This window comes from Eptatretus burgeri, chromosome 1 (genome assembly GCF_056783735.1).
Source record: "Eptatretus burgeri isolate ZD-2024b chromosome 1, Ebu_testis_v1, whole genome shotgun sequence".
Taxonomy (NCBI): domain Eukaryota; kingdom Metazoa; phylum Chordata; class Myxini; order Myxiniformes; family Myxinidae; genus Eptatretus; species Eptatretus burgeri.
This window is the reverse complement of record NC_140961.1, coordinates 151,803,218-151,825,194: the sequence shown is the minus strand read 5'-3', so window position 1 is coordinate 151,825,194 and position 21,977 is coordinate 151,803,218. Positions and strand designations below refer to the sequence as shown.

At 41.0% G+C, this 21,977-nt stretch overlaps 1 protein-coding gene across 1 annotated transcript in view; it reads left to right on the top strand.

Moving 5' to 3' along the window:
- The window catches only part of LOC147035758 (extracellular calcium-sensing receptor-like), a 31,942-nt gene that overhangs the window by 3,149 nt on the left and 6,816 nt on the right, over positions 1–21,977 (top strand). The window contains exons 2-3 of the mRNA XM_085869347.1: positions 7,514–8,631; positions 17,526–17,753. Of these exons, the coding sequence (XP_085725473.1) occupies positions 7,600–8,631; positions 17,526–17,753 (1,260 nt within the window). The 5' untranslated portion in view covers positions 7,514–7,599. The remainder of the gene's footprint in view (positions 1–7,513; positions 8,632–17,525; positions 17,754–21,977) is intronic.

Here is a 21,977-nt window from a genome sequence, read left to right as displayed (position 1 = left end):
CTTCCTGACTGTAAAGTTGCCATTGAGAAATTCCTCATACACAGCAGGGTGCTTTTTGGCTAGAGTGACCATGTCATGTATGTGTACTGGTATCCATGTGGCATAATTGCAGTGCTCAAGTGAGAAGAACGAAGGAGGCAACTTGTGACAGAGCATCTATTTAGAGCCTGAAGTCAGCTCTCTAAGTGATCTTACATAGATCATCACTTGATCAAAAACATATCATATACATCTGATACAGTATCTGTATGTGAGCCTGAAATCAGCCTCTGTTAGTGATCTTACATAAATCATCACTTGATCATGTATGTATCAAATAGGTGTGATAGGGTTTCTACATATGAGCCAAGGAAACATCTCGTAGTCTTTCCTGAAAGAAAAATGTGAATAAATAAACAAGATGTGGAAGAACATTGCATCGAGTTAGATTCTCTTATATTCGCTGGTAGCCATTTTGGAAAATGGCCACCATAGCTATCAGGAGACAAATCTGCAATGGCCCGACAGCTGTAAATACTCATGTCTGCTGGAATTTGCCAATGCTCCAATGGTGTGCCAATTCCCATGCTTCTATCATTAAAGACACAATTCTCACACCAGTCTACCTTAATATCAAAAAGCTATGTAGATCAAACAAACACTTTCAAATGGAGCACCTCGCCACCAATACAGCATTTAAATTGCACAAAAAGCAAAAATAAATGCGAATTGTTGCTTCCAGCTTGCCAGCTCGATGACAGAAGACGCTATTTGCATTTTGGCGACTCCATCCCTACCCTGCTGAGATTCCCGTGCGACCACAGGCAACTTGCTAGTTAGAAACAAGAAAGCAATCATAACATTTCGAAAACAAGAAAAAGAGCAATCAGAGATTGCAGATCATCGCCAGGAATTCTTTTGTGTGGTGTTTGTCTACTGGTTTGTTATGTAATGAATAAGAGACATAAAAAGAACTGCCACTTTGTAACTGCTGGCAGTGATTAGCGGGTACCAAAACATGCTGCTTTAATGCAACCCCGCTTTGATCAGACACCTGACCATGACCCATGACATTTTATTTATTATTATTCACTATTCAATTGAATTTAGAATGGGATTAAAATAAATTCAATTCAAATCAAATGCAAGACCAAATAGGAACAGTTCTGCATTGGAGGAATCGGAAGGAACCCGAACAAGGAAAAAACAAAGATGAAGTCATTAGGAGGAACCTGGATAGGAATCGCATTTCAGTTGCTTCTCTACCCTCAAACCCATCCAGGCACAGCCAAGTGAGCCTTATTCAAAAATAAATAAATAAATATATAAATAAATAGCAAAAATAAGCCATTTCAAAAAATTATATAATTCTGGCTGCCAGATCATGCGTCCGATCAAGTTGAAATTCAAAACATGTGTTTCCCAGCACTACTAAATCATAAATGTGAAGTTTCACTTCGATTGATTAAGTGGTTACACAGAAAACATTATTTAATAATTTCTTCAATCCAATATGGCTGCCAAACAATATGGCTTATCATCTATTCCTCAACAAACTTGTATATCCATGGCTTGGGGAACATTTGTGTGAAGTTTCCCCTCAATCTGTTCAGCCATTCTGGAGAAGAGGATTTTTGTCGGTTTTCGGGTGAATCCAATATGGCTGCCAAACCATGTGACCTATGACATCATATGTGTGAACCTTTTGTTCCTCATTATAAAGTTTTTCCTCGATCTGTTTCAAAGAAGAAGATTTTTGAAGGTTTTTTTTTTTTTAACAACATGGCTGCTGAATTATGTGACCGATGACATCATCATTTTTTTCTTTTCTGTGGACCAATTCATCCTGAGATGCCCCTCAAAAATTTTCATAGTTATCAGATGTTCTGTTCTACATATGCAATCGTGACGTCAAAATGAAGGCAGCTATGACATCATCGAAATCACTTATTCACAATCACTTATTCCCCAAACGGACAGACAGACAGACTGAAAAACGGACCCAACCACAACGCCCTCTCCTTTGGTGAGGGTAAAAATGCAAAAGGATGTCGGGATGTTCCTCCAAAAAAAGGATGTCGGGATGTTCCTCCAAAAAGACCTTGTCAACAAGGTCGGGATGGTTAAAACAAATGATCATATGAAACCATCCACACATCTTTCTTTGAATAATGGTTTTGAATAACAATGAATGAATTAATTAGGATCCCCCAAGAAAAAAAAATAGGTCTTAATTTTATTTCCTATAAATATATACTTTTGATTTCCAAAAATCTTCGTTGCTTGGAGGGAATGCAGCTTGGAACTTCTCCAATGAAATACAATTAGAAAGGAAAAAATGCTGAATGTTCTCTATGAATGTACAGCCCCCATCAGGCTAATTGACAGTCATAGTCCCACCCACCTCTCTGGTCCCTTCCTTTTGGAATGCACATTTGTGTGCCTTTCATGGAATCCTTTCAAGCTGTAAAATTATGATAGCAAAGGATGATGCTGCACCAAGAAAAATTGTGTCAGATGGTAGCAGCAAATCTTCTTCTCAGTCATCTCCAATGAGAGTGGCAGCTTGGAAATATGCCATCCGAAGAGGAGGATGATGATCATTATGATTAAAATGATGAATGAGCAGAAGATTCGCCAGTTTTGACTGAACTCGGTTTTTTTCCTTTTTTTTTCTTTTGCCATGGTCTGGAGTACTGAGAGGTGATCCCTGCCAGGACAATCAGCTGAACATATCCGGCAGGCTCTCATATGTCGCCGAAGCGACTTTTCAGAGAGGATACTCCAACTTGAGTTTTGTTTTTAGTTGGTGGGACCGACATTTTTTTTTCCGTGCCATCCCTAAGTTGAAAAAGCTAGCACACTCTCTGATATTATGTTGAGACGACCTTTTATTTCACCCTTATAGAGTATTGGAGTGATGTTTGTTGTGTCCCAAATATATGGAAAGCACCATAAGGTGAAGTACAGGTTAAAGAAAGCAGACAGAATAAGAGGTTAGTCGAACAGACTTTGTGAACACTGGGGCTAATGCCATCCAGGACAGTAACTAATACAGTCAAGACTGGCCAGAACTGTCTTCACATTCTTGGGTGATGATCTCTCAGTGTCTCGGAAGCAGTGGGTTTGTGAGGTTAAGTTTGGGTTAGAGATAGACAGTTGTTACCTCATTTTAAGTGGGATTTTTGTTCTATTTTATTAATGAATGGATTGATTAGAATTCCACAATAAAAAAAAATAGGTCTTTATTTTATTTCCTATGAGCAAATACAACTGGTCGCTTTGCTGACGGGGTGAGAAGGGGATGGGGGTGGAGGAAGACAGAGGGAGAGAGAGAGGGAGAGGCATTTTAACCATCATCTCTATTTTATTCCATACTCTCAAATGCAACCCGTCACTTCGCTGATGGTGGTGTGAAGGGGAGGGGGGTGGAGAAATAGAAATGGAGAGAGAGCGGGGTGGGAAGGCAAAGAGGATGGAGAGAAAGCGAGGAGTGGGTGAAGAAGGGAAGCTAGGAAAGGGAGAAGAGTGAGGAACGGGGATGGAAGTAGGGAGAGAAATGCCTCACGAAGCATTGCTATACACTGCGGGAGGGAGGGGTGCAAGAGAGAGAGAGAGAGACAGAGAGAGAGAGAGACAGAGAGAGAGAGAGACAGAGACAGAGAGAGAGAGAGAGAGAGAGAGAGAGAGAGAGAGAGAGACAGAGAGAGAGAGAGAGACAGAGACAAAGAGAGAGAGAGAGAGAGAGAGAGAGAGAGAGAGAGAGAGAGAGACAGAGACAGAGACAGAGACAGAGACAGAGACAGAGACAGAGACAGAGACAGAGACAGAGACAGAGAGACAGATAGGCACACAGTGAGAGACAGAGAGAGACAGAGAGAGAGACAGAGAGAGACAGATCGAGAGACAGAGAGACACAGCGAGAGAGTGATGGAGGTGTGAGAGGAGAGTGCTCTGCATTTTATACAGAAGGGGAATCGAGAAGGGGACAGACAGAGTGGGGGGGGGATGAAGAGGAGGAAAAATATAAAAGAGATGGGAGAGGGGTGGAGGTGTCGTTCGCAAAGAGAGTAATATGTTATGCTTATTGCTTAATGACAGAACACAAATAAAAAAAAATTAAATCTCACCTGTACACACGACACAACAGAGTTTGTTAAGTCATCCACTGGCATATCTTCAAAAGCTTTGATATTCCAGTTCCAGGAAATTTGTGGGAACATTAACTAAAAGCATGAACTGAAAGCATGGAAGTACCGCTAACGTATGACAGAATGATCCCATCGAGCATGAACGTCGACAACAAAGCTTTGCGACCAGATAATCATACTTAGGTACAAAAAAGAGAGAAGAAGGCATTGCAAAGTGAAGTGTTATTACCAGTGATTTTGACTAAACAATGCAGAAATCAAGAAAATGACCAAATACCAAGACCTCAAGAAAGAAGTGAAAAGATCCTGGAAGCTGAAGAATGCCAAAGTTGTACCAGTGATAGTTGGAGCTATGGGAATGATGACAAAGAACCTCACAGAGATATTAAAAACCATCGCTGGGAATATTATTACAAAAGAACTACAGTTGGAAGCTGTACTGGCTCAGTAATGATTCTACAGAGAGCCCTTGGCACAAACTTTGAGAACAGAAAACTTCACAGCTTGGTCCATGAATCGTGATCCCTTATTGAAATGAAGGTGGATACTTACAGCCCACCCTGGGAGGACTCCATTGCACAATGTGAAAGCCAGATATGTAGATACCAATCATCGACACACACACACACACACACACACACACACACACACACACACACACACACACACACACACACACACACACACACACACACACACACACACACACTCACACACACCCTGGTAGGTCTCGGTTTCACCTCCTGAAACCCACCCACATGTGGAGATAGCAGACAACAACTTGCATGTAAACACACGCTCACAAACACACACTCATAGGGAGGTGGATACTTTGAGACCTGGGAAGGCTTAATTCCACTTTCTGAAACCCACATATGGAGATAACAATTAAAGAGCAATAACTTTAATGGCACACACACACCGGTGCCAAGATCCATTGGAGTACACACACATGCAAATGTACACATGCATACAGTAAATAAAAATGTCAAATACAAAGAGTTACCTTGAAACAGCGTTCTCGGAGAGGCATTCAGATTGAAATCGGGAAATTCGTGAAATTAAATTAAAAAAAGTATGAAACCACAGAACACAAGATGTCAGCAAGAACAAACATGGCGAACACCTGGTCCAATGGACCTTATTGTGTTTTTAATATGTATCGATGTCAAAGTGAGAGGTGGATTAAAAAAGATCACACAAAAAGGTTAAACAAAGCAATGTCATGTAAAAATAAAATTATACATTTTCAGTGGATGAGATGCCTTCTGAAGGAACCACCGCACGGCACCGCGGGACTCAACAAAGCCAGAAACGTACGTCAAATCAATGTGAGATTTAAAGCACGTCCACTTCTTCCTGAAACGGACAACGACGCAGCTTGGAGAGCGCTCGCCACGTGGCTTAAGCATTCTAGCAAAAAGTCCAACAAACACTTAAAAATAAATGTCTCCCTTGGCACGCAATTGGCAATCACCGAACAGTCATATTAAACATACACCTCCCGGAGACGCCTGGAATGTCACCTATGTCCAACTTGGACAAACGAATGCTCTTCTAGGAATCGGAACTGCCTGTAAGTTCAATTATGGAGCACAAAATTTGTAATTCTCTTTAGTTTAAAACATACTCATGGCAATCACACGTGCAGAAATGAAATAAAGCAACGAAGGCTGACATCTCCACATCAAGCATACCCTATGGGAATGATGACAAGGAACCTCACAGAGATATTAGAGAACAGAAAAGACAGAAAGATCATTCTGAAGACAGATAATTCTGAGCAGAAAAGACAGAGAGACATCCGAAGGCTGACATGCTGCTTCGTTGGGGATATAATCCAGAGTGCATAAATCCTGGTGTTTCTAAGCATTGCAATGTACCCAGCAATTCATAGCTGTGACAAACAGCTTGTTCCAAGTTGCGGCCTGTTCCAAGTCAAGGTAATGTTGAACAGGCCAAAAAACATGGCGGTTTCAGGCCCCAGCGAGGTTACCCAGGAAACTCATTGAGACCTTAGACAGCGAGGTGGCAGAGGATCGCCTGATGAAGGATATAATTAAATATGGCTGTCAATTATCTTAAAAAGTGGTGTCTAAATTATCGAAAACTCCCAATTTTCACTCCAGCACTTCGTTGGAGTTTTCTTCATATGCATGCAAAGTTTCAGGCTGCTAGATTTTACGGTTTTTGGAGTGATGGAGGAGACACACACACACACACACACTCTGCCACACTGATACACACATTGCCTTTTATGAGTGTGTATACATAAAAGTGTGTTCCAACAGAAATACTATCAGCACTCTCATAATCTTCAAAATCTTCAGTTGAATAATGACTCATATTTAATGAGCAGAAAAAACCGAACCAGCTATATCTATGTAGTTTTTTCATGAACAGATTCAACGACTACATTTTTTTATTTTAAAGGTAATTTTAAAATGGTCCGAAACTTCAATTGAACGAAATGCGATTTCACCTGATATTTTAACATTCTTTATTTCATCAAGATTTACATCATTACAGTTGTTCAAAAATATACAAATTTCTCCTTTCATATTACAGATGGTCTTATCTGTTCTTTATCAAGCTTCTTCCATGAGGTTTTTCTTTTTTGATACTTTTTCTTGTTTCAATGATTTTTCTAGTTTTGAATATATTGCCAGACGGAGAGGAGAAATTTTGTTAGAGTGACTGTGATTGATATTCTTTCAGATATACTAAAAGCCCTTCCACTGAAGGAAATTGAAGAACTCATTATTCACCATGATTGTTTTATTCAATAGTTGTTATATTTATCTTTATTCAATTTTACATCCTCGACATATTTCTCAGTATGTTTTACAAAAGAAGAGATTGATTGAAACTTGTCTTTTGTGTCTTGATACATTGTATTTATTAAGTGAAAAAAAGTTGGAGGATAAAATGGTTTTAAGCACAGAATCACCAATAAATTAAACGGAATTTTCATCAAGAAAATATTATTTTTAGCAAACTTTTGTTTTATAAAAATGGTGAATACAACATACTGCGAAGTTTGTAATCATGAATATATATATATATATATATATATATATACATTTCCAAAAAACTTCATTGCTTGGAGGTTTTACAGTTTGTAACTTCTCCAATGCAACAAAAGTACATGGGAAAAGCAGCTTCATGTTCTCTATGAATGCATAGCATTACCATATTTTTGGAATTTCGAACCTGCAAAGTACCAGAATGACTTTTAGTCGACAGATGCTGCTTCGTTGGGGATCAAATCCAGAGTGCATAACTCAAAGGCAAATTTGCCACATCAATGTTGTACTGTTTTTATGTTTTTGATGAAGAAAACTTTTTGTAACACTAATTTCTCTCATATTTTCCACATCTAGGACGTATTGTACAACGTACAAAAGCAAATACTATTTTACTGTATACAAATGAACCTGACTTGTTTCCGTTTGTTGAGGAGATTATTATGAGAAATATAACAGATAAAACATGGTTAGCAACCCACCCATGGGTGAGTTCACCGATACTTGGGAAGAAACGTTATGCTGAAATATTTCAGGGCAGTATTGGCTTTATCTTGCGCCGTGGAATTGTACCGGGTCTCCAAGAATTTTTGAAAAGTTTGAAGCCACAAGTAACTTTGGATTATAAAACAAGTTTTTTTAGAACTGGTTTGTCAACAGATCAAAAAAGGACAAGTAGTCCTGAGTTACACAAGAAACAATTGTGTCATGATTATGGGCAAACGGTGATTAGAGTTGTTTTCGGTCACAACGATTCTGACACAATAGATGATAAAAATGGAATTTACTCGTGTACTGAATACTTGCAGACTTCTTCTAAGAAACTGATCGACACTAACATGAACTGCTCCATTACTGCTGGCATTTTTGATTTAAGCAGCAAGCATTTATCTAATATGGGTATGTTTGATCAATGCAGTCTTTTAAATGCATCAGGTTGTATAAATTTACCACCTGGAAGAAGAAAGTCCAAAGAAATGTTCTTTCATCAAAACAATGTAGTACAAAAAATATCCATCGAGGAAAAAGTGATCGGAAGCCAACATGATATATCATTATGTGCTTTTCAAAACAAAAATGTCAACAATTCAATGAATAATTTGAAGTCTCAAACATTGCTGAATAAAATAAATATTCCTTCTATTCAAAGGAAAATTAGTGAAGGACATAATTTGAAAAATCCCCAAAAGGTGGAGCCTTCCTTAAACAATTATCTTCTTGAGCTATGGGAAATTACTTTTAGCTGCTCTTGGAATACCTCTCAATGGAGTCATCGGTTATGCACTGGGAATGAAAAATTAGATGAAGTAGAGTCGTCATTCACCGACATTTCTCAACTTCGTTTCACTTACAACACCTACATGGCTGTGAACTCTGTAGCACATGCATTGCATGATCTTCATATTTGTATTCCCGGTGAAGGTCCATTTGGAAATGGTTCTTGTGCACACTTGCATGACTTGAAGCCTTGGCAGGTAAGATGTCATTGATGGAAATAACTCTTTTTATTATCTAAGCCACGAAAGGTGGACCGAGGTTTTTTTTTCTCCCTGTTTGTTTGTCTCTCTTTGAGTATAATATCTCTAAAAGTTATTGACGGATTCAGACGAAAATTAGTGACCAGATTAGGGGTGTGACAAGGACGAAGTGATTCGATTTTGGTACAGATCTGGAATCGGATCCGGATAATATAATTGTCTATTTTTTAAAGTGATTCTACACTGTTGAGAAGTGGGGCCAAAAACTATATAAAGCATGATATTCAAAAGGTTGTGGATGGGTTATGACAAAACTAGTTCGATGAGTTGGTTCGGTGACAAGAACAAGCCAATTAGATTTTGGTTAATGTCCAGAATCAGATCCGATCTATCGGTGGAATACAAAACGTAAACTGTTCAGCCTAGGGGAGGTATGTGCTCTACCAAGTGCCATTATAGTTGAAGTTTCTCATATTACTCTTTGCTTCCAGATTTTTAGGATTCATATTATTCGGTAAAATGGTGAAGACAGGTGATCATTGTAATCAGCAAGGTTGGTGATGAGAGGTCATTGATGAAGTTGTCCAAAATTCTTGCATTGTCATTTCTATCTTGGGCAGCTCAATAGGACCAAGCTCAGAAGATATGCTTGGTTAAGATGAAGGTTTTCTTCAGAGAATGGTGAGCTCAACAAAAATAAAGTTTGCAAGCAGAGAACCAACACTGGACAAGCTGCCACTTCATTGCATAATGCTATAGGATAGGACAGGAATTTTGAATTTAATTTGGGCATCACCAAACAGTGGCCTATTATTTACAAATAATCAGCTTGAAATGAAACTCAATCAAATTAAAGACAAAATATGAACAACTAAAGCACGATGAACTCAATCAATTTCCCATCAAAATGAAACATTTAATTTAAATCTTCGATAAAAAAATAAAATAACAGTTCATTCAGGAAATGAAATGTGAATGGTTGACACAATATCCCCGTTTTATTTTAGGACCATATTTTGTGATGTTCTTTGCAATTCAATATTGAGTGGTTCGACTTTTTCAACAGGCAACAACCTTATCTTCATTCTCTGCTGATTTGGAATTATTAGATGCTATTCTGACAAAGGGAATATGTTTTTCAACTCCCACAAATCTCAATCTCACCCTCTTTCTCTAGAAGGATTGTCAAACAAACCCACTTTCCATTTACATGGACAGCCACTGAATGAAGCTCAATGTCTTGAACTTCTGTCCATCAGCCATGATATATTGTGCTGACATGAAAATAAATGTCAGGTCAGGTTCGATCTGTGACCTGCTACAGGTACCATGTAAATCTGTACTAACCTGTTACATGGTCGGGTTGTCAGCGACTAAACCGTCTCCCCCACCAGGTTTTCTGGTGAGGAGGGTGTTTGGATATGGACACCCAGCAGGATTAAAAACAAAACCTGTCAAAGGGCGGAGGAGCTCCTTGTGAGCCAACGGCCATCCATATCTAGTGCCCAACTGTGTCTGTGGATGTCCTCCTGCAGTTGGGTTACTTTTTATGAGGAGGTTGGTGGCAGGATTTGCACTCCGGCCACCGTAAAACCCTTCATTCTGCAAAACGCAAAAACGCAAAAAAATCTGAAAACCCACTCCATGGGAGTACCTCCTGTGTAGCTTCCCTTCGCAGGGCAGCTCACCGGATGATGGGATTGGGGCAAAGCCTTCGGGACCCCCAATCTTTGATGATAGGAGGGAAACCATGGGGTAACATCACTGAGTCAGATTGCGGAGAGTGTGACGGAGTGGTGCTGAGGTGTCGTCCATCAGACGGCGGTCTCCTTTGGTTAACCTGAGGCGGTCACTTCGGGTGGGTGCCTGGAATTTCTTATCCCTAAGAGAGGATGATCACCTGTCTCCGTTATCATCTAAGCTCAAGCGTTTGGACATCGGGATTGCAGCTCTCTCTGAGGTTCGGAGACCGGATTGCGGCGAGATAATGGTGGGTGGTTACACCTACTATTGGTCTAGTCGCTCTGATGGTTACAATACCAAAGGAGTTGCTGTAGCTGTGTCCAATAAGCTGACCCCAATGATAATTGAGGTAACACCGGTCAACGAGCGTATTTTGAGACAAAGGATTCGTCACTCCTTAGGTGTCATTTCCCTGGTCTTTGTTTATGCTCCGACTGAGGCGAGTGATCTCACTGTGAAGGATGCATTCTACGCCACGCTCGAGTCTGTGGTTGATCAGTGCCCCAGACGAGATACACTTCTAGTCTTGGAGGATTTCAATGCATTGACTGGAACTGATAGGGATGGTTATGAGGTGTGTGTTGGTCCCCATGGGTCAGGAACTATGAACCAGAATAGCACTAAGTTCCTTGACTTTGCAAGTAGTCAAGGACTTAGGGTGGCTGGTTCATGGTTTCAGCGCCCACAAGCTCATCGCTGGACTTGGTATTCCAACGCTGGCGGTGTGGCAAAGGAGATTGACCATGTCCTCATTGACGGTCGTTGGAGGATGATCCAGAACTGCAGGGTCTACCGGAGTGCTCAGTTCCTCAATACTGACCACAGGCTTGTTGTAGCAACTCTAAAGCTGCACCTTAAATCCTGGAGAATGGTACCATCCCAGCCTAGACTGGATGTTGGCAAGCTCAGGGATGAGAGAGTAGCTGAGGAGTTTGCAAACAGGCTGAGTGGACACTTGGGGGGGGGGGTCTGGGTGCTTTGGCAGTTACTGAAGAGTTGTGGAGCGCCTTCAAGACCACTGACCTTGATGTTGCCGGTGGTTGTCTTGGAGCTCACCGCAGGGCAAAGAAGAATTTTGTCTCTCAAGGGACACTGGATACCATTGACCAGAGTCGCAGGGCCAGGCTGAATGGCAGAGCTGAGCTGTTCAGGGAGCTGAGGCATAAAACTGTACGTGCACTGAGGTTGGACAAGGAGGCCTATGTGCGAGGAATCTGCGAGGGGGTAGAGCATCACCTGTGGAGAGGTGATTCTTGTCCCGCTTACAGGGGAATTCGCGCATTGCGTTCATCCAAGCCCATCCCTCGGAGCACTGCAGTTCGAGCAGAGAGTGGTAGGCTCGTGACAGAGGAGTCTGAAGTGAAGGCCCGCTGGGCCGGTTACTTTAAGCGGTTGTACCAGGCTGATCCCCCAGCTGTCGAGTTGGACGTCAAGGGTGTTACAATCCCTGTTGCTGACCCTCGAATCAACTGTGGTCCACCTTCTCTTGTGGAAACATGGGCTGCGGTGAACCAGTTGAAACGGGGCAAAGCTCCAGGGATCTGTGGCATCCATGCTGAACTTCTCAAGGCTGGTGGAAATGCTGCACTCGTGTCGTTGCATGCAGTTTTGTGCTCTGCCTGGAACACAGGCATCATCCTAACTGACTGGAAGAGGGGCCTTGTTGTCCCTCTCTGGAAAGGGAAGGGTGATTGCCTAGACTGCAACAACTACCGAGGGGTGACGCTGCTCTCAGTGCCGGGCAAGGTCTTTGCTCGGATAATTCTTGATAGGGTTCGCCACCATCTGCTTGAGCACCAGCGTCCAGAGCAGCCAGGCTTTACACCAAAGAGGTCAACGATTGACCGTATCCTGGCTCTTCGTGTCCTCAGCGAACGCCGATGAGAGTTTCGGCAGGGGCTGCTTGCAGCCTATGTTGATCTCTGTAAAGTGTTCGATTCAGTGAATCGGGATGTCCTCTGGAGGATTCTTGGTCTTCGTTGGGTGCCACCAAAACTGATCGATCTGATATCTGAACTCTACTCTGGTACTGAGAGTGCTGTGAAATGTGGTGGTACCATCTTTGACTTATTTCCAGTTGTTACTGGAGTTCGTCAGGGATGTGTACTTGCCCCCACACTTTTCAGCACTTGTATGGACTGGATTTTAGGGAGGATGTCGGAGAGACCAAGCTGCGGTGCATCGTTTGGGAATGTCAAGATCTTGGACCTTGATTTTGCAGATGATGCAGTCATCTTCGCGGAGACTTTAGATATCCTTCTGGGGGCCCTTGAGGTGCTGAATGAGGAGTCGGAGTCGCTGGGATTATGGGTTTCTTGGGTCAAAACTAAGATCCAGGCTTTTGGTGACATCTTGGATGATGCTGTCGTGTCTGTGTCTGTTTGTGGTGAGGATGTTGAGGTCGTGGAGAGATTCACTTACCTTGGCAGTGATATTCATGTCTCTGCTGGCTGTGACTCAGAGGTCAATAGACGTCTGGGTCGGGCCTGGGGAGTCGTGGATTCACTGGATCATGGGGTGTGGCGCTGCCGGTACCTGTGCGGGAGGACGAAAGTCCAAGTCTTCAGGTCCTTGGTACTTCCAGTCTTGCTCTATGGATGCGAGACTTGGACTCTGACCAAGGATCTGAGATGGAGACTTACTTCCTTTGCTACCAGTTCTCTTCGGTGAATCCTTGGCTATCGCTGGTCGGATTTTGTGTCCAACGAGCGGTTGCTGAGAGAGACTCGGATGAGATTTGTTACTGCATAGTCCGTGAGCATCCGTTGCAGCTGTATGGACATGTGGCTCGTTTTCCTGACGCTGATCCTGCTCACCAGATTCTCTCAGTGAGGGAGTCTCATGAGTGGAGGAGGCCAGTGGGTCGACCACGTGCCTCATGGTTGCAGCAGGTTGACCATCATCTCAAGAAGATGGGGATCGGCAGACGGAGGCCCCTGGAGTATTGGCGGAAAGTGGACGCAGCGACGCGCTGTTCTGGCACATGCTCCCATACCTGAACTGACCTGACCTGACCTTCATCACCCGTAATGGGATAAAGTATGTTTACTTCATGAATAAAATTGGGGTCTAAGGGGTTCTACTGGGGGGGGGGGCTCCCCACAAAATATGTATTTGATTTCATCTCTGAAATCACATGCACAATTTTGATGAAACTTGAACACAACTTTTATCACCAGTGATGTACTAAAGTTTGTTTACCGCATAAAAAACATCAAGAGGTATTTACTTTCTTCTGCGTTACATATGCTGTGTGTCCTCCGTGTCTACCAGTGGTTATATCTTATCCAACCGCCACCAGGTGAGTGCCCAGTTGTTTTGGCTCTATGTTTTTTTTTATTTGAAACCATTTTTTAATGAAACTGTTAGCATGTGCATACACAATCAAAAACATTTTAAACTTTTAAACATTTCCCTGATGAACCAGGAACTGCCACAAACCTACCCCATTTTTCCATTGAAACAATGCATGACATTTATGGTGTCGTCATTCACTGATTCGCCATTTGCAACATTTTTCATGAATCAGGAAGCACTGGTAACCTTTCCCCCTTTTCCCATTAAAACTATTTGCGATATCGATATTCGTGGATTTGCCATTCGCGTTATTTTTAATGGGTAATTAACTGCCAGGAATCCACCCTCCTTTGTTCCAACGAAACAATGTCACACTATTTGTGGATTCACTATTCTCAGATTTAGTATTCACAGCGTTTTCCCGGAACGTATCCCCCGCAAATCGCGGGGTCCATCAGTACAGTTAATAGCGGGGTCCAACAGTACAGATAAAGGCTCCTGCTCTCTGCAAAGGCATATAAACACTCATTAACATGATGTGTGGCTCGCTTGTGAAGTTCCCAACAAGGAACTTGTTAATTACCCCACAACTAAACTATTTGGCTTCCAGGTATGAAGAAGATTTTTGACTGCATTGAACCGAATTTGAACAACACAGAGAAGATGCAAGTACTTTCAAAAATGTGGGATGAGAGATACTCCGTTCGACGAATGAGGGGCAATTAATCAGTCCTGCATATTCCCCAAGATTGCCCCTCTCATGAAGTTCTGCCATACTGCCCAAAATGGAGGAACACAGTACAGTACAGTATATCCATTTTTGTCAAATTTCAGCTTTTACATAAAATTGCATCGACAGTATCTCCTCTATCCCTAAACATGTCATAGCTGTCAGAGAAGCATAGTTAAAAGCAGCACTGGTCGCTAAGCACTTAAACTAAACTTTTGATTTTCTCGAAATCACAAAATTGGCAAGGGGAAAAATGGCCGCCCATTACAATGTCTCCAAAATGATACGCTTAAAAATGACTAAAGTGTGAAGGCATAATCATTTAAAAGGTATCTATTTTATTCTCCAAAGTTTTCATAGTTAACAAGAATGAAAAATATGCCAAAATACATCACTGAAGTTCCAGATTGAGAGATTGCAAAACCGTCGATTTGTTCATCCTCAAAATTGTTGATAAATGTCATTGTGCCTATCACAATAATGACTGAAGCAATTACGATTCCAATGGAAGGAAGCGACATTCTCTCTTTGGAATTGCACCCGGACCAAAACAAAAAGATTTTATGTGCAGAAGAATAGGACAGTTGGGATTATATATTTTTAAAGAAGAAGAAGGAGTTTCCAACCAAAATTAAAACGAGATTTACTCCGGTAATTTGAGCAAATAAGCAAGAGCAGACCCGTTCTCAGGCAGCATTTCACCAGCCTCACTGCCATCTTCCTCGGATATATATAAATTTATGTTTGTGTGGTTTCTCTAATTTATTTCTTATTCAGGCCATACAGAAAGGCAACCAAACACCAGTTCAGGCGGATGAAGCTGTCATGTAATTCTTCCACTTGTCGTCTGGGAGGTGGTTGGTTCAAACCCCATCCAAATCATACCAAAGACTTTAAAAATGGTATGTTTGCTTCCTCGATTGATGGTCAGCATTTAAAAAGATAGAGAAGGGACAAACAACACTGGTGAGGCAATGATAAACCACCCATTATAACCATTGTCAATAAATTGCTTTGTCTGCTGATGCTTTCATTGACGTTTCCAGAGGGTCTTACCTGCCATTAAAAAGAGAATTCTAAATTCACCTTTCGATATACCGTATGCATACTATCATTCAAGCAAATCGTTCAGTACCTCCTCCTTAGAAAAATAGATGTGGTCAATGATCATGTTATCCCTTTATAAGGCATCTATATTTTACACTTACACAGGGTAGGGAGGGAAGAAATTGGAAATGCTAATATTGAGTAAAAAAATTGAAGGGAAGAGGATAGGAATGAAGGTATCTCTTCATTGAGAGCATTTATATTGGGATGAAATTGAGGAAAATAAGAGAATGTATGATGGTTGGAGAAGGAAATTAGCTGAATGGAGTTTGGGCGAGAAAGGGAGGAAGATTGTGAGGATTTTTGAGTATGGGATAGAATGGAAGGGAAGGAGCAGACAAATGGTAGAGGGTAAAGAAAAATTCTGCCATTTTGGCATCCAAAATAAATAGATGACTACAAAAGTGAAGGACAACAGGGTAGCAGAGCGATTGAGTGGAGACAGAAGGGATGGGGATATTGGACGGGACATTAATGCAACTAGGGAAGAGATTTGTGGAAGATATATCGCTGAGGGAATGGGGGACGGGGAGTTCCCCATGTAGGTGCTCTAAGATTTGTCATTCCCTTAAAATAATTTACGACGCAATGACGTCAATGACATCCAGATTGAAAAAAAAAATAGATCCATGTTAGAATGTAATTGAAAAAAACATGTTGGGATGGAACCACCAAAAAACAACCAAACAAGGTAGGCAGGAATGACAAAGAATGAATAACGAAGGAATGACAATGTAGGAATGACACCACAATAATTTTACAGATCGTCATCACGACATCTTGTGACATTTTTCCATCTCAATCCCACAACAAATATAAAACACAACGAGAAAGCATCTGAAAATGCAAAGCCTAACCACGTCCACTTTGCATTCAGACTTCTTCTTCTTTCGTAATATATATATATATATATATATATATATATATATATATATATATATATATATATATATATATATATATATATATATTCAACAAAAGAAGCACGCTGACTGTATGACATGATGATGATGTCGTGTGCATAAATTAAACCAACACCACCTCCAAACTCAGAGGCATCCGTATGGTCCTCAAGCCTTTGCAGACTGAAATTAAATCAGTCTGTCTGATTTAATCTGATTTAATCATTAAAACTTTCAGACCGAGATTTTAATGATTGAATCAAATTCAATAAATTTAATCTCAATCTGCAACCTTGACCTTTGACCTTTTGATGGAAAAAAAAAAAAATCAGCTTTTAGGTTTTTATTGTTGAACCAATTCAGTAACAAAAATATACAAATTCTAAAAATTCCAGGTCAATCGGATAAAAATTGACGATTTGATGTGATGTTGACCTTTTGACCAAATCATCAATGTGTCTTCTACATATTCTCATCACAGCTTTGTTGGAAATTTGATGACTAAAGGTCAAATGGTAAAAAAGTTACCCATCTCCTGCGATGTGGGGGAAGAGCTCACTACTTCTAACATACACATCTTCATACAATTGTTACTATTGCCACCAAAAACAAAAATGTCAAAAGATGTCGTGATGTCAATCCGTAAGAGGATTTCAGTGTTGTATTGTGGTGTCATTCCGACCTTGCCATTCATTGGCTGTCAATCCTTCCTGCCTTGTTGGTTACTTTGGGGGGATTCCAACCCTACATGTTTTTCATTTTTATAACTATTTTTTTTTCGGACTTGTTAAATTGTCAATTACTAATGAGTGAATGAGGTCAATACTGAATTTTGTATATAATTGAATAGACATAATTACTGTGGGGATATTTTATATTTTTTGATGCCTTTTCAGGTTGTGATTGAGGATCAAGGCTTTGGGAGGGTATCAGTTTCACTAATTATGAGGGTATGTGGGATGTTGAAGGAAAGAATACATAATATTATCATATTTTACAGGTGGAGATGTCTATTTTGTTATTTTCTCAACATAGTAAATGGTGACCTTTTAATAAGATTAAATCTGTTATTGCAAATGTTTTTTTTTTTTTTTCAATTCAAACATGCGCAGCTACTTTTGTACATCAGGAAAGTGAGATTTGTAAACAACCTTGGTGAGAATTACCACTTTGATGGAAACGGCGATTCACCCGGTGTCTATGAACTTCTTAACTGGCAAAGCAATGACAAAGGAAGCATGGAATTTAAAATGGTGGGGACATATGACTTGCGAGCACCAATAAACCACAAACTTCAAGTGAATGATGTCGCGATCATCTGGAAAGGTGGAAAAACAAAGGTAAGGGTTTTCATTAACTCAAAAGCATCTAGAAATAGAAATGCAAAGCTTGTCGGTGTCCTCTTTGTATTCAGACTTCTTCTTCTTCTGTGCGCTAAACATGATGAAAACAGCTAAAAAGTAGAAGGCTACTCGATGGAGTGCACATCTCTGCCAGGCTAATTAGTTTACGTTTTCTGTCCTCCTGATAGGCCGGATCTGGATTCGGACCTTAACCAAAATTTTATCATCACCTAACCAACTGTTCTTGTCACCTAACCAACTCATCCACTAAGTTTTGTCCAAATCCATCCACGACTTGTTGAGATATCATACTATATATTAGTTGAGCCATAACACTCAATGGTGAAGAATCACTCAAAAAAATTTCAGATCTGAATTCAGATCTTCACCAAAATCAAATCAATTCTTCCTTGTTACATATCCAACATATCCACCAAGTTTTGTCCAAATCCATCCTGAAACTTTTTCAGAAATCCTGCTATATGTTGTTTTTTTGCACTCATCCGATCCAGATCCGATAACAGACCTTCCCAAAAATGCAATCATTTCGTCATAGTCATATACCCAAGCTCTCCACCAAATTTCGTCAAAATCCATCCACAACCCTTTGAGATATCCTCTTCACAAACAAACAGACAAACAAACCTGACAGAAAGACAGACCGGGTTGAAAACAGAACTTCCATCCACCTTCAGTGACGGAGGTAAAAGTACAAAAAATGGATGATTATGAGAAAATGATTGTTTAAAACCCCTAGTAAAGAGGATTGTGGTAAAAAAAGATCCGATAAAATTTTGTAGTGATGAACAATAGGAGCTCAAAGGAATAGCATCACAAATAAGCAAACATCTCATTCTCTTTTATATCGAAGATAACATCGCTCCTAGATGTTGTGATAAATTTAAATACTCATAAATACATATAAAGGAACGAATAAAATTGACGGTTACTTGTGATAAGTTTCATGTAACACGAATCGGTGAATTGAAATATAAACTGCTTGATGTCATGAGCAAATTTTGACTGGAGACTGCAGTATTTCACTGTAAACTGCTGGTGAGATTCGTGAAGGTTCTGGAACATTCTCAGATGAAACTTCCAGTTTGGACGATAACCGTATTTGCTGGAAGACACGGGATTGTTCTGTGATACTATATAAACCCGTGAGAGCGATGTGTCGAGACGGGTGATATGTGACGAGCTATGTGTTTCCATCGTCACCGTGCTCGACTTAACTCAGTGAATGAGGTGTTAATTTCCAGAGCGGGTGTTGACGCATGGAGTGATCATAATCAGGTTGATTAAAACTCATTAAGATTGTGTATCGGGAAAGAATTTCTTTGAGCTTGACGGGCCATTGTATGAGAGGACACCGTAACGGGAATCAAAGAATCGACAGACCTGAAGGATGAGCTGAAGACGGGTGAGTTGTGCCGGCAGGACTGGGACACGGCGGCAGAAATAACTCAACGCTGGAATCGGAGTTGGACATAGCATGTCATGATGAACTTCCTCATTTTACTTTGTTTCTGTTTGTTTGAAATTGAAGTTTCATCAACATTACAATGTTGATGTTGTCATTGTAACTTCACTCAGAAGTTACAGACACCACCTGACAAATATCCTATTTGAGTGATAACTGACCACTGTGTTTGTCCAGACTCGTGAAGCTCAAAGCTTGGTTGTAATCGTTGGAGGACACGCTGAGTCTGACACCACGAACCACATCCGCACACCAAAGGGAAGGAAACCCCGAAGGTGTGTGCGTATCTACTGCCCCCAACATATTGATGACCGTCACAGGATCTGTCAGTGGTAAAAGGCTTAATACAGTCACATTAGCAGCAGACAAGGAAGACTACACAAAAGCCACGGTGCTGCGGTTGTGATCTGAGTTAAAATCGACCATTCATCCATCTGCCATGGAGCTTGACAAGTTGAATGAGTGAGGCAAGCAGCTTGGACTGAAGGGAGAGACACCAGTGGCATTTGTTAAAGAACATTGAAGGATGTAACCGGTAATCTGAAATTGATTGGGACTTTTAAACCAGGTTTCTTAAATGACGAGTGGATAATATCCAGTGTGGATGTAAGATCGCTGATTAATTTAATAAGCTCTGAAACATGAGTGTTACACTTCGTGTTAATCGTTGGAAGATTTACATGAATCAGCAGGGGAATCCTGGGACTGCCTGGAACCCACCCTTTTGCGTTTCTGGGTTGATTGACTGAATATTTTGTTGATTGTCTTGAAAGTAAACTCCTCCCAGCCCAGATGTTTGAAGGCTGCAGTGGAAATAAGATTGATTTTTTCGGATCTGCTCCTTGCTCGACAATTTACTACTTCAGTGATGAAGCCAATGAATCCCTCTGAAGTAGAGTTTGTGACCACATTGGTGGTTGCTCTCTCGGTTTGGCATTCTGTCTTTCATCTCAGTCTGGAGTCCCACCGATTTGGTGAGGACATTTACCGGGCACTCAGTTTTGGACGTGCTCTCGACCGCTTTTTCTGGAGTCATAGTTATCCCAATTTTGGGGACCATCCAGACAGCCTCAGCATATGGCAGTTTCTCCTGCGTCTTCACCTGTTGGATCTGAGCAGCTCTCCGGAATTCATGAAATCCTCTGATGGCTGTGCTGTAGTCCCCACCACAATTGGCACAAAACATTTCTTCATGAGTGCAGCTTCTGTATTTGTGCTCTCCATTACATCTGCTGCAGCATTGTTTGTCTCTACAGGCTAGAGCAGTATGACCGAACTTTTGGCATTTGTAGCCTCTTAAGGGGGGTGGGATGTATTCTCGGACAGTGAACACTTAATCGCTCAAGAAAACTTTTGGGGGAAGGACTGGGTTGTCAAAATACAAAACCACCGAGGTTGTATTGACTTTGACCTCATCCCTGACCGTGGTGAGACGGTGGGCATCAACAACTACTTCCTCTGGTAAATGACTCATGATATCATCAATTTAAATGGAGGGATCAATCCCATAAATGACTCCTCGACTCTCCCTTAGACTCTTAGGAATATGACACAAAATACAGACCCTGTCAAAATACTGGGCTTTCATAACCTTCTCCCATTAGTCGACTGATTTACACTGAATGAAGAGGTCTCCAGATCTGAGCTTTTTGGCAGTAGACACATCACCAAATTATTTTTTAATCAATGTAGTCATTCTTATTGGGTTTTCAGGGATTTGGGGTGTAACGCCATTAAAAAAAGCGAGACTATAACCATAAGTTGGTGATTGTACTCTTGAGGTAAAGAGGGGCCCTGAGCCACTTTGAGGGGTTCCGACCCCTCAGAACTCTCCTGCCATGATTTGCCCCTCTTCCTAGTTTGATTAACCGTCGATGATGAACCCTTGGCGTCATCACTAGAACTGTTAATCATCCCTGCATCACCTCCTCCCTGCTCCCTGGAAAATTAAGATGGCAATTGAGTGAAGACATGATCTTAATAGAGGCTTAATAGGATACAGAGTATCAGAAAAAGCCGGTGCACCCTCGACACTCAAAACCATCCTGTGATAGCGTCCGCATGGGAGCCTTCACCTTGCTTAATTGCTTTTGCGTCACTCAATGAAGTTACACTTTTGGGAAAGCAGAAGAAAAACAGAACAGGAGAAAAAGTTGTTTTATGCTTTGGCAATTTCACATTTGCTTGTGTAGATATGGAGAAGGAGGGTGCACAGCCTTGTTTATAAGATATACAGCTCTTTATGAGAATTGGTAATTTCTTTAAATTTTCAAATTTCACTGCAGATTTCGACACAATTAGTCAATGAGATCCAGTCTTCTAATCCAAAATCATATCTAGTTTATATACTTTAATTAGTGCATGAGACTATATTGCATTTCCAAGGCAAGGAATTTTTAGTAGGCCGAATCAAAATGGTGGCTCAGACCCCTGCGAGGTGAAGTTGGGCTGACCAAGTGTGAGCCTTTCATGACGTTTGCCTTAATTATGTTCAAAAGGGGTGTTAAAATTTACCCAGACACCCAGTTGTCATTCATGCACTCCCTTGGAGTTCCCATAATATGCATGCAATTTTGGGATGCTGAGTTTCATAGATTTGGATTTATGGAGGACACAGACACAAACACAGACATACACACACACACACACACACACACACACACACACACACACACACACACACACACACACACACACACACACACACACACACACACACACACACACACACACTTATT